The sequence below is a fragment of the Tiliqua scincoides genome, chromosome 7, assembly GCF_035046505.1.
Source record: "Tiliqua scincoides isolate rTilSci1 chromosome 7, rTilSci1.hap2, whole genome shotgun sequence".
Classification (NCBI taxonomy): Eukaryota; Metazoa; Chordata; class Lepidosauria; order Squamata; family Scincidae; genus Tiliqua; species Tiliqua scincoides.
In genome coordinates, this window is record NC_089827.1 from 78,038,835 (window position 1) to 78,055,123 (window position 16,289).

General features: G+C 46.0%; 1 protein-coding gene across 1 annotated transcript in view; it reads right to left on the bottom strand.

Moving 5' to 3' along the window:
• Positions 1–8,392: 8,392 nt before the first annotated feature.
• WIF1 (WNT inhibitory factor 1) overlaps positions 8,393–16,289 on the bottom strand; it is a 36,288-nt gene continuing 28,391 nt past the window's right edge. The window contains exons 5-10 of the mRNA XM_066634516.1: positions 16,047–16,142; positions 14,418–14,513; positions 12,197–12,292; positions 10,199–10,294; positions 9,932–10,027; positions 8,393–9,118 (exon numbers count right to left, since the gene is read on the bottom strand). Of these exons, the coding sequence (XP_066490613.1) occupies positions 8,997–9,118; positions 9,932–10,027; positions 10,199–10,294; positions 12,197–12,292; positions 14,418–14,513; positions 16,047–16,142 (602 nt within the window). The 3' untranslated portion in view covers positions 8,393–8,996. The remainder of the gene's footprint in view (positions 9,119–9,931; positions 10,028–10,198; positions 10,295–12,196; positions 12,293–14,417; positions 14,514–16,046; positions 16,143–16,289) is intronic.

A 16,289-nucleotide genomic window follows, 5' to 3' on the forward strand; every position in this document is an offset into this window, starting at 1 on the left:
CCCATAATTAGCATTCTGGTATCTTTCTGCACAACACAATTCACTTTGGGAGAATAAAAATCCAAAAGGAGAAACCCCAGATGAACTTCTCAGGAGCATCCGAGTTACAAAACTACTGAGTTTAAGACCTTGTTGAAAGCTGGTTGCTCTCATTACATGCGGTTGCACCGGGCCATTAACGTTCAACTACTTCAGTGTTGCGAATATATTGTGCTGCTTTCTGATTTTGTTTGTGGTTTAGCCATCACGCTTTTCAGGCTCTAGTTAAACGACTTACTGTACAACTTAATGCCTTTCAGCTGTCAGTCAGATCAAAGCGATCCCTAGAACAAGCTGCCAATGACAAAAAGCCAACACTTGTCCATGCCCAGAGTTTGGCTGTGAGTGGGAAGCTCAGTTTGGCAGAAGGTGCAAGAGGGAGTCATGGAACACTCTTTGATGTGCTTCTGATGCCCAGCAGAATAGAGCTTGTGCATGCGTGTGTCAGCAAGGCCTTTGTATTCACACACCTCCTCTTAAACCTCCTTGGAATCAAAGGCATGGAGGCTTGGCTTTGGCTTCTGCTCATAAGAACATAAGAACAGCCCCACTGGATCAGGCCATAGGCCCATCTAGTCCAGCTTCCTGTATCTCACAGCGGCCCACCAAATGCCCCAGGGAGCACACCAGATAACAAGAGACCTGCAAGGCTTCCTGGGAATTGTAGTTAAGAACATCAGAACAGCCCCACTGGATCAGGCCATAGGCCCATCTAGTCCAGCTTCCTGTATCTCACAGCGGCCCACCAGATGCCCCAGGGAGCACACCAGATAACAAGAGACCTCATCCTGGTGCCCTCCCTTGCATCTGGCATTCTGACATGCATCTGGCATTCCACTGGGGCTCATTTGATGCCCCCAGTGGAAGCATACTGTGCACATTTCATGCACAGGGTAGTTGTCATTTAATAATGCTGGATCATGGCTCCTGATCACCATGGGGTTTCACTCCCACTAGCCTAGACAAATTGGCTGTACCAAGTCGCAAGCACAAGAGCCAAGCTACTAATTACAGGACTGGGCAAAACTACCCCATGGTCACAGGCCAATCTAACCCAAGTGCCTTCCCAGCTCCAAGTCAAGTGGCCAGCTACACCCTGGCCATGAGCAAAGTCCATCTACAAAGTGTCCTCACAAACTTTGTGTTGGTCCTAAATGGTTTCCCTTGATGTTCTACCTAATTTTAAGTTTCTGAGCTGTGGTGATTCCTGCGGGCCAAATTACTGGTAGATGTGATGTTGGAGTCATATGCTTGGGGCTTCCAACATCTTTTTCTTTTATTTAAAAAAAGAAACACAAAACAAAACAGCAGCCAGGAGGGTCCATCTGAATATGTTGTGTGGGAGGAAATTTAACCCTTTCTTCCCATGTTATTTCCCTGCTGAAACCCTCGTGTTCATTTTTTGTGTGATGTTTTTCTCTGGTCTCAAATGGGACAGGGAGGTGCTCACGGAGTGCCGGCAACTCTTTTTGGTTGCACCCAGTTGTTTCATTTTAATTATTTACCTCTGCTAATTAAAAGAAGCCCCCCCCCCCCCCCGAGGACCACATAAGGAACAAATAAAACTGGTAGCAAATGCAAGAGCAATCAGAACCAAATGGAAAGATGAGCAGGGGGTATTTCATCTCCTGCTATCTTTTCTAATTTTGAACATTCCTGTGAAAACTTTTGAAATAAGTGAGTGAGGTTCTTCCATGTCATCCTCTTCCTCGGGTTGAATTAGCGATCATTGTCAAATCACTTAGCAAGTGAACATTGTCTATGTTTTCAATAAGATGTGTTCTCCCCTGTATTTCCACTGCCTTAGTGGATGTCCACCTTTGATTTTGCTGTTTATTTTTCCATTTGCTGCCAGAGAAAATGGATTGGCCATTCCCGGGAAAAACAGAGCCATCCAAATGATCAAAAGGAGTTTCCGTCTAAATACAGAGCAACAAACTGTTTTCTCCTAGTTCTGAAAATCCTCCAGTTATTGTGCAGGACTTGCCTTACGTCCCTCTGTGTGCCTGTGGGTGGTCTCAAGATACTCAGCAGGTTTTGGTGGAAACACATCACCAGGGGGAAACATAGAGCCAAAGAATTTATTACTCTAGTACTGAACGCTTTTTAAAAATGAGCAGCAAAGACTCGGACTTTGCCATTGTATATTGGGTCTGTATGCAGATTGTCCACGTACATAACCCCAAGTGCCGTTTTTAAAATTATATTATAAATCCAGGCATGATATAGAATGTGTATAGTATAAATAGAGAAAAAAAACAACCACATCTAATTTATGAAATAAAGAAGTAACATTGAACCACCATTGCCACATTGCCACAAGATGTGGTGATGGCATCTGGCCTGGACACCTATAAAAGGGGTTTGGACAAATTTCTGGAGGAAAAATTCATTACGGGTTACAAGCCATGATGTGTATGTGCAACCTCCTGATTTTAGAAATGGGCTATGTCGGAATGCCAGATACAAGGGAGGGCACCAGGATGCAGGTCTCTTGTTGTCTGGTATGCTCCCTGGGGCATTTGGTGGGCCACTGTGAGATGCAGGAAGCTGGACTAGATGGGCCTATGGCCTGATCCAGTGGGGCTGTTCTTATGTTCTGATGTTCTTTCCACAAGAATGCTATAAAATGTGGTTTACCATCCAGAACCACTGATGGAAGGCTTTATGGCTGGATAGTAAACCACATGCGTGGTTTGATGCGTGGCTTTATAAGCTGATGTTTCACAGTTACAATCATTCCATGGCTGCATTTCAGAGTAGTGAGATGCATGTAAGAAAGTTTATCAGTGTTCATGCATTCTTATTTTAGTGTTTTATTCAATTTGAAAAGTTGGCGAAACCTACACATATTTTGTATGTGCTTTTGGGGTGGGACTGGCTCAGGTCCATGACCACCAGGGGCTTGTCAGTTCAGATATGGTCCTGCACACCATGCTGGATACATGGTGTTAACACCTGGGCTGGCTGTGGAGGATATTAACATCACTGCTTTGCCATGAACATAAGAACATAAGAACATAAGAACAGCCCCACTGGATCAGGCCATAGGCCCATCTAGTCCAGCTTCCTGTATCTCACAGCGGCCCACCAAATGCCCCAGGGAGCACACCAGATAACAAGAGACCTCATCCTGGTGCTCTCCCCTACATCTGGCATTCTGACTTAACCCATTCCTAAAATCAGGAGGTTGCGCATACACATCATGGCTTGTACCCCATAATGGATTTTTCCTCCAGAAACTCGTCCAATCCCCTTTTAAAGGCGTCTAGGCTAGACGCCAGCACCACATCCTGTGGCAAGGAGTTCCACAGACCGACCACGCGCTGAGTAAAGAAATATTTTCTTTTGTCTGTCCTAACCCGCCCAACACTCAATTTTAGTGGATGTCCCCTGGTTCTGGTATTATGTGAGAGTGTAAAGAGCAACTCCCTATCCACTCTGTCCATCCCCTGCATAATTTTGTATGTCTCAATCATGTCCCCCCTCAAGCGTCTCTTTTCTAGGCTGAAGAGGCCCAAACGCCGTAGCCTTTCCTCATAAGGAAGGTGCCCCAGCCCCGTAATCATCTTAGTTGCTCTCTTTTGCACCTTTTCCATTTCCACTATGTCTTTTTTGAGATGCGGCGACCAGAACTGGACACAATACTCCAGGTGTGGCCTTACCATCGATTTGTACAACGGCATTATAATACTAACCGTTTTGTTCTCAATACCCTTCCTAATGATCCCAAGCATAGAATTGGCCTTCTTCACTGCCGCCGCACATTGGGTCGACACTTTCATCGACCTGTCCACCACCACCCCAAGATCTCTCTCCTGATCTGTCACAGACAGCTCAGAACCCATCAGCCTATATCTAAAGTTTTGATTTTTTGCCCCAATGTGCATGACTTTACACTTACTGACATTGAAGCGCATCTGCCATTTTGCTGCCCATTCTGCCAGTCTGGAGAGATCCTTCTGGAGCTCCTCACAATCACTTCTGGTCTTTACCACTCGGAAAAGTTTGGTGTCGTCTGCAAACTTAGCCACTTCACTGCTCAACCCTGTCTCCAGGTCATTTATGAAGAGGTTGAAAAGCACCGGTCCCAGGACAGATCCTTGGGGCACACCACTTTTCACCTCTCTCCATTGTGAAAATTGCCCATTGACACCCACTCTCTGCTTCCTGGCCTCCAACCAGCTCTCAATCCACGAGAGGACCTGTCCTCTAATTCCCTGACTGTGGAGTTTTTTCAGTAGCCTTTGGTGAGGGACCATGTCAAACGCCTTCTGAAAGTCCAGATATATAATGTCCACGGGTTCTCCCGCATCCACATGCCTGTTGACCTTTTCAAAGAATTCTATAAGGTTCGTGAGGCAAGACTTACCCTTACAGAAGCCATGCTGACTCTCCCTCAGCAAGGCCTGTTCGTCTATGTGTTTTGAGATCCTATCTTTGATGAGGCATTCCACCATCTTACCCGGTATGGATGTTAGGCTGACCGGCCTATAGTTTCCCGGGTCCCCCCTCTTTCCCTTTTTAAAAATAGGCGTGACATTTGCTATCCTCCAATCTTCTGGCACCGTGGCCGTTTTGAGGGACAAGTTGCATACCTTAGTCAAGAGATCTGCAACTTCATTCTTCAATTCCTTAATAACCCTTGGGTGTATGCCATCAGGGCCCGGTGACTTATTGATCTTTAATTTATCAATGAGGTCTGAAACATCTTCTCTTTTAACCTCTATCTGACTTAACTCCTCGGTTAGGAGGGGCCGTTCGGGCAGCGGTATCTGCCCGAGGTCTTCTGCCGTGAAGACAGATGCAAAGAACTCATTTAATTTCTCTGCCATCTCTAAGTCTCCTTTTATCTCCCCTTTCCCTCCCTCACCATCCAGAGGGCCAACCGCTTCTCTGGCGGGTTTCCTGCTTCTAACATATTTGAAGAAACTTTTATTATTCCCCTTAATGTTGCTGGCCATGCGTTCCTCATAGTCTCGCTTGGCCTCCCCTATCACCTTCTTACATTTCTTTTGCCACAGTTTATGTTCCTTTTTATTCTTTTCATTAGGGCAAGACTTCCATTTACGGAAGGAAGCTTCCTTGCCCTTCACAGCCTCTCTAACTTGGCTGGTTAGCCATGCGGGCACCCTCCTGGATTTAGTGGAACCCTTCTTTCTTTGCGGTATACACCTCTGCTGGGCCTCTAGTACTGTTGTTTTAAGCAGCCTCCATGCATTCTGGAGAGACTGGACTCTTTTTACCCTCCCTTTCAACCTCCTTCTAACCAGCCTCCTCATTTGAGGGAAGTCCGCCCGTCGGAAGTCAAGGGTTTTTGTTAGAGATTTGCCTGGTATTCTTCCCCCAACGTGCACGTCAAAACGGATCGCAGCATGATCACTGTTCCCCAATGGCTCAGTAACGTTTACATCTCTAACCAGGTCCTGCGTACCGCACAAAATTAAATCCAGAGTCACCTGTCCTCTGGTGGGCTCCGTGACTAGCTGATCTAAGCCACAGTCATTCAGCACGTCAAGAAATCCGGTTTCCTTATCGTGACCAGAACACAAATTGACCCAGTCAATATGAGGATAATTGAAGTCCCCCATGATTACAACCCTGTCCTTCCTTGTCACCTCCCTGATCTGTTTCCTCATTTCAAGGTCCCCATCAGATTTCTGGTCTGGAGGACGATAGCACGCCCCCAGTATTACATCGCTGCACAAGCCTGGTAATTTAACCCACAGAGATTCTACGGTGGAGTCGGACCCACCTTCAATCTCTACTTTGCTGGATTCTATCCCTTCCTTAACATAAAGGGCCACCCCACCTCCAACACGCCCCTGCCTGTCCCTCCTGTAGAGTTTATAGCCCAGGATTGCGGTATCCCACTGATTCTCCGCATTCCACCAGGTTTCCGCATTCCACCAGGTTCCATGGATAGATCACTACCTGGTGGGATTTAGATTTATTGGACTTTCTTTTCACTGTAGGGGTCGGTGACCTATTCCAAAGGTTCTCTCCCAGAGGCTTATGGATCCAGATGGCCCTGGGGGAATTTTCCTGCTGCTGTTAGGGCTCTGGTAACCCTGGACAAGCTCTGGAATGGGGAAATAGCTTGGGGCATTGATACAATTGCACTTGAGCTTCATCTGCCTAAGTGTAGAGCTAAGGCTGGAATTCTGTCCACACTTTCCTGGGATCAAGCCCCATAGAAAATAATGGAACTTGCTTCTGAGTAGACATGCATAGGATTGGGCTCTAAGTCAGCTCCCTGAGCAACTCTAGGCAGATGTCTTGAGTGATGATGAAAGCTTGAAAGAAATCCAGCTGAACACAGGCTAAGGCCCCTTTTAGGAACTACTCTACAACAATGATGGGCACAAAGGTCTAGTCCCTGCCATCACTGTGCCCTCAGAGAGTCATCCAGCAGAGCCGTTCCAAGTTGTGCAAGGTGCTTGAATTGGAAGAGGTGACCTAACTCTTCCTTAATGTTTATCTTGATAGTTTCAATCTGACTGTTGATCAGTGGTGTCGCTGGGAAGGTGCAGGTGGTGTGGAGGGAACCGAATTGCACGCACGGGGAGGTGACACCAGTACTGGCCAAAATTTTAAAAATCTAGATATTTTGAATAATACCATCATGTTATATATCACTTGATGTGTAATTTCATGCAGAATGCAATGAAACAAACCACATTGAAATATCTTTATTCTATCAAAAATTATAGTCAACAAAACAGCAGGAGTGGGGCGATGGTGCATCACCACACCTGCCGCCCGGGGCGTGGCCTGCCCACTGCATGTGAGCATTGCCTCTGCTTTGCTCTTATGGCCTGGAATGGCTCCGAGGGGGGAGGGGCCTCTTGTGTGCTGCAGTGAGGCTCCTTGCAAAACTTAGTTCTTTTCACCCCCTGGAGCTATGCCACTGCTGCAGCGCCTTTCCTTTGCCCAAGCACATGCTGAAGGTGGCTTGCAAAGCTTCATAAAACAAATTTACAATAAACAATAAAAATAAATGATAACAATTGAAAGCAATTAAAAACAGTTGGGGGACGGCTATCCAAACCAGAACAGGCAGTAAAACGAAACAGGAGGCACAGAGGGCAGATATCACCCATCATCCAAATGCCAAACAGAAACGTTTTGAGCCCTTACTGAAGAGCCATGAGGGTTGGGGTGGTGAAGTCCCCTGGAAGGGAATTCTATAACTGTGGGACCACTGCAAAGAAGGCTGGCCCTTAGGTGGTCGCAGTCCAATGCTATGCACATTCAATGAGAAAAAGTTTCTCTGTGGCTCACTCCCAAGAAAGTCTGCATAGGATTGCAGCCTTAATCATGGCTAGCTGTAGCTGGAGGTCCTGACGGGAAGACTGAGAGCTGGTGCCTCTGTTGCACAGATGTCAGTACTTTTCCTGAACTTCTTAAATTGGAACTATGAAAAAATGGCCTTATGGTATATGTCAGCAGCGAAGGCTGGCAGCTCATCAGTTACAAAAGGGAACGAGACATTAAAAACAAATAGAAAAAAAGCTGCTGGATAATCAGGACTCAGAACAAACCAGAGCACAAAACGCAAGGCACTCGCACAGTAGCCAGAACTGCTCCATAAAACACGGCAGCCAACGCTCTGTGAAGGAGAAGCTGTGCCAAGCCTCAGCCCTTTGTTTAGTAGCCATGGGACAGCCTCTGCGCAGTAGCATACTCTGGGGTGGTGGTGCGGTAAGTACCGTGGGTGCCACAACACATCATTGTAAGCGGCCCCTCCCACTCACTGTTGGAGCCATTCCAAGCTTAGGCAGCAACACATAGGCAGGTCTCCTTTGGTGGCGTGTGTCCAAGGGCAGCAAAGGGGCAGGGAGGCTTGAAATGGAGGGGATGACACTGCAAGCATCTGATGAGGTGAATCGGAGGTCATAACGAATACTTGTGCTGAATGAAGGTGTCACAAAACTCTGTTGTTTCTACTGGAGAAACAGAATTGACACATTCTGTTTGTGGGTCCCCTGGGACTGAAAGTATAGGGTGCCGTGTGAGGCACTCACCACTCTCACACAGTGGTGGCACTTTTTGAAGGACTCTGGTGGGAAACCTCTGCCCACCCGCCCACCTCATGTCTCTGATACGAGATGGAGGTGGGTTCTTGCACTGCAGCAAGTTGTCCCCTTGTGCGGCCGCCCTTATGGCCAATGTCCTTCAGCCTCACTGCAGGACAGCGTAACACCGGGCTGCTCATGAGCTCCTTACTCAGATCCATTGTGTCACCCTGTGTCACCACAACTCAGCACACAGAAACTAAAGCAGCATCTTTATTTAATACATAACAATCAGTATAAAAATGTTTATTACATAAGAGCTGTTTTGTGTCCAATATATTATATTGCTATATGCCAATGCAAAGACTAAATTCATACTCCTCATTCCACTTTGTCTCCAATATATTATATTGTTTCAATGCCACAACCACATTGTATTCAATATAGAGCATCCTGCAGAAATGGTAATTGGTTTTAAAAACAAAACAAAACAAAAAAAACAAACTTTTATTACACAAAACATCTAAAGAGTCACTTTGCCAAATAATTAAATGCTCTACTTGCTTAAACTACCCCAGGTACAATCTGGGAGAAGTTGCATATTCCAGGCCAGTATTTTCCAAATTCCCCCTTTTCAGTTTGTCAATTTGTTCAGAAGAATTTGTTACAGGAAAAAAAAAATCAACCTGATAAAGAATTGAAATACAGTACAAAAAGAAACTGGTCAAAAGCACTGAAAACAAGAAGCCTATATAACTGTGCTAGAGAAGTAAAACTTAAAAGGAATAGTAAATCTCAGCTCAGTGGTTTATAATGAAGCTCGTAAAATTCAGGTCAGTAATCTTAAAATGTAAGGAACAGCATTTCACCAGTCAACACATGAAAGGTTACTGAAGGCTGCGAACTTTGTGTAACATAAAACGTTGCAGATGTTGGAGTTCACCAGATATAATTGGATTCGGGTGGCGTTTGTCTCTCCTCCGTCCTCTTCGGTGAAGGCGTGTGCTGCCTGTGCTTGGTGCCTGTTGGCCTCAGGGCATTCAGAAGGTTGGCTCCGTACCCTGCAAAACGATCCAGTTCAAGAGGAACGAAAACGACCATTGGCTGCATGGGGACACTGGGAGGGTTAGTCCAAGTCCATGCACTGACAAAGGAAGTGCCAAGTGCCTGAGATTTCACTACAGGAAAAGAAATAACTTCCTTATGAGAATTATGGATCTCCCTTGTCCAGCAGCGTAGCTACGGTGGGGGGAGGGCAGTACTGCAGGCACTAAGGTGCTGTGTCACTGGTCCCCTCGGAACCGTTCTGGGCAGCAAGGGTGACGCTGCCATCACTGCCCAGAATGGATCCGATGGCGAGTGGGAGGGGCTAGTTATACGGTGCGTTGCGGTGTATGCAATAGGTACCGTGCCGCCCCCTGTAGTTATGCTACTGGCCTTGTCTGCTGTTTTCTGCGGCACGTGATCACTACTCTGCAAGTATCACCAGAACACTCTTCCTCCATGGTGAAACCGACGCAAGCTATTCATCTGGGCAGATTCTGGTTTACTGCATTCACTTGTTTGCAGGACCCGGGGTCATCACAATGTCCTGGTTCATCCATTTTTCAGATGTGTTCCCAGGACTTGGTGAGTGATGGCCTTAGCATGGAGTGGGATCCAAGCAGACATGACATTAAATGCATCTTTGCCTTTCTATCTGTTTTCCAGTTACCCAGGATGCAAACTATTCTTCGTGGCATCAGGACAGGAACTGCTAAATCACATATGCAGCCAATGCTCAATAGTAACTCTGCATGATGGAATTTGAATGGACTGCTGGGAGAGGATGTCATTATACCAACATCACTTAAAGCCATCACGGTACCACTTACTTTTATTGCAGTGCCTTCCGTGCCAGCCTTCTTGACACTGGCACTTGTTGGGCTCGGCACAGCTCCCATATAATCCACAACCAGGTTCACAGACCGCTGCGATAAAAGATTGACTGTCAATGTTTACACCGAGATATTTTCTGTTGAAGAATCTTCCCCATTTCTCCATTTAAGCATTTCTACTGCCTGGGCAACGTGGCCTCAGGGTGACTGTCACAAAATGCTGAAGTGGCTGTTTAAGAAAGATCAAGGTGATGCAGTACTTACGCTTTGAACAAAGGTCTCCTTGGTAGCCTTTGGCACACTTGCATTTATTTTTACCAGTACATTTGCCTCCATTTCTACAAGGCTGATGGCATTTGCCTAGAAATGCAATGGATGAAAACAGCATCTGTAACACCTTTGGTTAAACCTGGTCCAATGCTGAGACTGGACTGCTTACAAAACAGCAGGTATTATGACCAGTGAGAAGGAAATGAATGAAGTGACCAGTCCACTACCATGGTCAATAAACCCTGTATGATGATGTCAGGGGTTAAGCCTGGGGCTAACCCCATGCACGGCACATGCTCTATCCCTGAGCTACAATCCTCCTGTAGTCTCCTACTCTGCACAGAAAACAATTATGTGCTATTTGGGGCGGCGAAGGCCTCACATTTGAAAAACCCACAGGGTACCTAAAACCTAAAATGAGCACTAGAGAAGCTCTAGATCTCAGCCAAAGTTTCCACAGGGCTAACGACACACTATGTGCAAACCATACGAGAGTCCCAGTGCTACTTTCTTTTAAAGGAAAGCAACATCAGGAAGGGGGAATGGAATTCCCATCTGCCAATCCTCTGATCCAGCTCCTCTCAAAGTGGTCTTTTTTTTTAAAGAATGAAAACGTAATTAGCCTCTCTGCAACATCGGTTTCTAGTCTTTTCGCTCCAATAGCTTAGGGGTCAAACGAAACATGGCTATAACCACCTCACTGGCCCAGCCAGATTGGGACTGACTTAAAACCCCAATAGGGAATAGGCTTAAACTCTCCACCCCCCTCAGCAGTCTTGGATTGCTCCCTGCATGCTGTTTACACAAGAAAAAGCAGGCACCCACCAGGGCCAATGATGCAATCGAGGTTACATCTAGTTCAGTCCTAGATTGACTATTTTTCTGTAAAGTTGTGACTAAATTATTTCTTATCTATCTGCACATTGGTCCCTCTTAATCTAGATACATCAACGGTTTCCAAACTTTTTAGTACCAGGACCCACTTTTTAAAATGACACTCTATCAGGACCCATGTAGGTTTATGAGATTTTTTAAAAGGAGATCTAGGAAGAAATAGTATCTTTATTTATGTATAAGTAATAATAATCAGAAAAAGACCCTCAGACATTTATCTCCCTATATTTACACATGCTTGCAAACTGCAGGAGCTGAGCTCTTTGCAGGGTAATTAGCAGCTACAGTATCTGATTTTTGAATAGCCTCAGGGCTTGAGGCAATTTGTAATCTGATCTTTTCACTATCCTTTGGCAACCCACCCAAAATCAGGTTGTGACCCACCAGTGGATCCTGACCCACAATTTGGGAACCACTGAGCCACATTATATTGTAGGTCACATGGGTGAATCCTTATTGTTTTTCTATACGGAATTCATCACAGTGATTGATTTAGTGCAGGGGTGCCCAAACCCCGGCCCGGGGGCCACTTGCGGCCCTCAAGGCCTCTCTATGTGGCCCGCAGGGAGCCCCTAGCCTCCAATGATCCTCTGGCCCTCCAGAGATTTGTTGGAGCCCACACTGGCCTGATGCAACTGCTCTCAGCGTGAGGGCAACTGTTTGGCCTCTCAAGTGAGCTGTGGGATGAGGGCTCCCTCCACTGCTTGTTGTTTCACGTCTGTGATGCAGTAGGAGCAGCAAAGGAAAGGCCAGCCTTGCTTTGTTCAAGGCCTTTTATAGGCCTTGAACTACTGCAAGACCTTGATTCATTCATATAAGTTCATCTTTAATATATTCATTTATGTAAATTTATTCAAATTTGAAATGTAAATTAATTCGGCCCCCCACACAGTGTCAGAGAGATGATCTGGCCCTCCTGCCAAAAACTTGACACCCCTGATTTAGTGGATGCAGCATCTGATGGTCACCTACATCTTTAGCGAAGACACAAAACACAACCATCAGCAGCCTGTTCTGGCCATGTGTAGTTTTGTCACTTTAGGACCCTCAAGCACAATATTTTTGGTTTAGTTAAAATGATAGAAAACTGGGACTCACTATTTTCACACTGATCCCCCTCGAGTCCTGCAGCACAAATACATTTTCCTGGGTAAAAACATGTGCCTCCGTTGAAGCAGGTGGTTGTGCAGTTTGCTGAGGAAGATAATAATAATAATAATAATAAACTTTATTTCTATCCCGCCCTTCTCCCTAAAGGGACCCAGGGCGGCTTACAACATATAAAAACAGATTAAAACATAATTTCACAAACAGATAAAAACATATTAAAAACACATTAACAGAAACCATAAAAACTGTAGTCAGATAAAAGTCAGAATAAAAAAAAGAGCATAAAACAGCAGTTTTATGATGAAATCAAAGAGCAACATCAGAAGGACCTGTAGCTTTGATAAGGCACCACAAAGTTTCAGGTCTTTCTTATAAGCGGATTAATTCAATGACCTCTCAGTAAAGGTTGCTAGAAGCCCATGTGTGTTCAGGTGAACCTTTAGACCTCTGGCATCTCTTTGCATGCAAGGAATTGTCTTTTCCACAGAAATGAATGGAGAAGTCCCATAGGCAGCAAAATACTGTATGTGCTCTGGGTGCACGAAGAGGTTCATTCTCTGCTTGTGGTGGGAGTTGGGTGGGCCTTGCTGGCAAGATGTGAGGGGACATCCAAGAATGCTTACAGAAATTGCAGGGGTGCATTGTCTGGACCAAACACAGAGTGATGGTGGCAGACTCATGTTTCTGCTCATGTGTTTGGCCTGGAATTCACATGAAATGTAGGGGCAGGGTGAGGCCTTAACACTAAGTGGGTACCCAGGAAAATGGACCCTTCTCTGGTACCTGACTTCTCTTCAGACCACTGCTCCAGGCTCTCTGGAGCCAAGGGGGAGAAGAGTGCCTGGGGCTACTAACTGTAGGGAGAGAAGGGGTGAGCACATAAGCAATGTGTGCAAGGGGAGGGGAGATTCAGTGTCTCTCTCCCACAGATTTTTTTGACTGTTCAAGTAAGACACACACATCTTGTCTACATGTGAATACAGTGGACGGGTGAAGGACAGTGCAGTTGTGGCCCTCTGATAACAGCCCTCTGATAACAGCCTGGGTGGCGAACTGGGTGGTAGAGAACTATGAGTGTCCCCACTCCTTCTTCACCCTGCAGGCCTAAGACCAGAGGGCAGAAGGCTGAGGTGAAGAACCTTGGTTCTGGAGCCTGTGACTGTGACTGAGTTGCCCCCAGAGGAGTCACCTGCTTGCAGACCACCTCAACTTTGTCACCTTTGACTTGACTTTACAGTGTGTAAGAGGTGAAGAGGCTCTAGGACAGGGGTGCTCAATAGGTGGATCGCGATCTACCGGTAGATCGCGAGGCAAAATGAGTAGATCGCGGAGTGCCGATCCCCCCCCTTCAGGTGCCTCTGGGAGGAAACGCTAGGAGTAAGGCCCATTGTACTCAATGGGGCTTACTCCCAGGTAAGTGTGGCTAGGATTGCAACCTCACAGCCTAATCCTAGGCATGTCTACTCAGGAGTAAGTCCTGTTATACTCAGTGGGGCTCAAGGTACACCAACATACATTGTATACATAAATGTTATATGTTATGATGGCGCGAGCATTATAAAAAAAACTCTGGTAGATCTCCGGGCCTTGCTGGGTTTCAAAGTAGCTCTCGAGCCAAAAAAGTGTGAGCACCCCTGTTCTAGGACAACTCCCTGTCCATTGTCTTCATGGATCCTGACGAGCAAGACCAGTCAATAAAAGTGACTGATCTGTGCTGGCAGGAAAGGAAAACTTCATTCCTTGGTGTTTCACCTGTTTGTGTCTCAAGAACAGAAACTATTCTCCATGTAAATGATATACTAAAAATGGCCTCAAAAGTGAGCACATTCAAATCCAGTCGGTATGGTGAAAGGTCAGACTTACTCGCACAGTTTCAGCCTTGCTTTGCTCACTTCAGCTGCCTGTGGCTCTCACTGGCCTGCATGGTTCCCCATTAAAATGCAAAATATGTGTTTTCTGTGGTCAGGAACTGAAAGGAAATGGCAAGGGTTGTTTTTTTCCCCATCAAAGTGTGCATGGGGAGGAGGGAAGCGGGAGATCTGTGCAGACTGCTCAGTGGCTTGCCTTTCAAGAGCCCTGGGATCTGGCCTGTTCACAGCTCTGCCAATTAATACCTGGGGGGTCAAGCGGCAATTAAAGCATTAACAGCTTAGCCTACCGATTACAGTGGTGAAACTTGTAGGTCTGCTCATAATCCTTTGCAGCATACCTTTATCACAGTTGATGCCATAGAAGCCAGGTGGACAGATGCACTCTCCCGGCATGACGCAGAGCCCCCCATTCATGCAGTGCAGGGTACACAGAGCTGATGCAAAGAAAGGGAGAGGGAATCAAACTTGCAGCAAGAACCTGGGACGAAGGTGGAGATTAACACATCCACGCTGGCTAGAGGAAAACCCGGAATGCATCATACATCTCTTTATTATCTTTCAGCTCTTTCTTGTTAAGACAAGTCCACACGTCTCTTATGCAAATGAAGCAGTGGATTCAACGCCTTGGAATACGGTGGTGTCCACAAGCTGCTAGCCAAAAATTTGCCCTCCTTTACCTGATGATGCTCCAACCTCTGATTCCCTAGACCCTCACCTTTCCTCCCCACTTCCTTTCCTGCTCCATTCTCTTCTTCAGTTTCCAATCCGGGAAGCAGAAGGAGGAGGAAGAGCAGTGGAGACAAGTGGGTGGGCAGAGGTGAGCTCCCCCCGCCAATCTGCTTCCTGAAGTGATCAGCCGGCCTCATGGGTGGGCCAGCCCTACAAGGTGTTGGTGTGGCATTTTTCTGGCATCAGAAGTCTATCCATCATCTAAAGGGGGTTAGAACATGATGTATGTTGACTCTTCCATGTCCCTCCCACGTCCCTCCCATGTTATGCCTCAATCTCCTCCCTGTTTTGCCCTCTCTGCCAGTGGAGTTGTGCTGGCATCCAAGTGAAATATGAGCTATGACAGCACAATGTTTTTCTAGCACTTCGCTGGCATTCACGGCATGTCTGTTGGCCAGCAAACTTCTATGCCAGCAGGGCTGTCATTTCAACACAGAAATACACTGGTGTATCTGGAATATAGGGTTGGGCTGTAAGCCTGCAATCCCAGACACACTTACAAGTGAGTAAGTTCCCTTCAACACAAAGGGTCTTATTTCTGAGCAGGCACACATAGGCTTGCACTGTGAATGCGTGAGTGGCCCACTAATAGCATTTTTCAAATGTATGGGTTCCTGCAAGTTTTTGCCTGCTGAATGACAGTAGTTTGGTCTACAGGATTTGACCAAAAATTTCCCCCCAAAGCAACCAAGGGACAAATTAGAAGCAGTGAGGATTTCTTCGGCACAGAAACCAGAAACCCAGGATTCATCCTGTATACAGGGCCCAACGGAGTGATCACAATGAGACCTTGAGCTCTCTGCCACACAGACTCTTGGAGGCCTCTGCACTGATCTAGATTTGATTTTTTTAAATCAAAAATGGGAAACTGTCTTCAGTGACAAGAGCAGAGTTGAAGCATTGCAGTGCAGTGTTTTTCAGCAAGTGCGCAATGATGGCAACAACATTTCTACTTAATGTTTTGCCAGATGAAGGCTCATCTGGTTGGTGGTCAACTCGTTTCCATGTTTTAAACTCTCTCATGGAGACTTCTTTATCTTTTGTATAAACAAGCCCTGTTTTCTTAGAAGCCACAGCTCATAAAATATTTTTCTTCTGTGTTTAGATTTGATTTTTGGAAGCATCTTCACCACATCTGAAAACCTCTACAAAACAATGTTTTGAAAGGCAGAGACCGCTTGGTTCTGCTTACAGAATAAATAAATGCGTGCAGTAATTGAAGGAACCTTTGCGATTACCTTTTTCACAGTGAGGCCCATAAAATCCATCTGGACATTCACAGACATGCCTTTCATTGCAAAACCCTCCATTTCTGCATCCTCCAGGACATTCAGCTTCAAAGAAGAGATGAATAAAGACAAAATGAATTGCAGGTGTTCTGAATAATTTGATTATTTGTCTTTCGGGAAGAACATCGTATTCTATTGATGATACAACAGTAAAAGATATCTAGGCAGCAAATTCAACTTTCCAAATGGTTA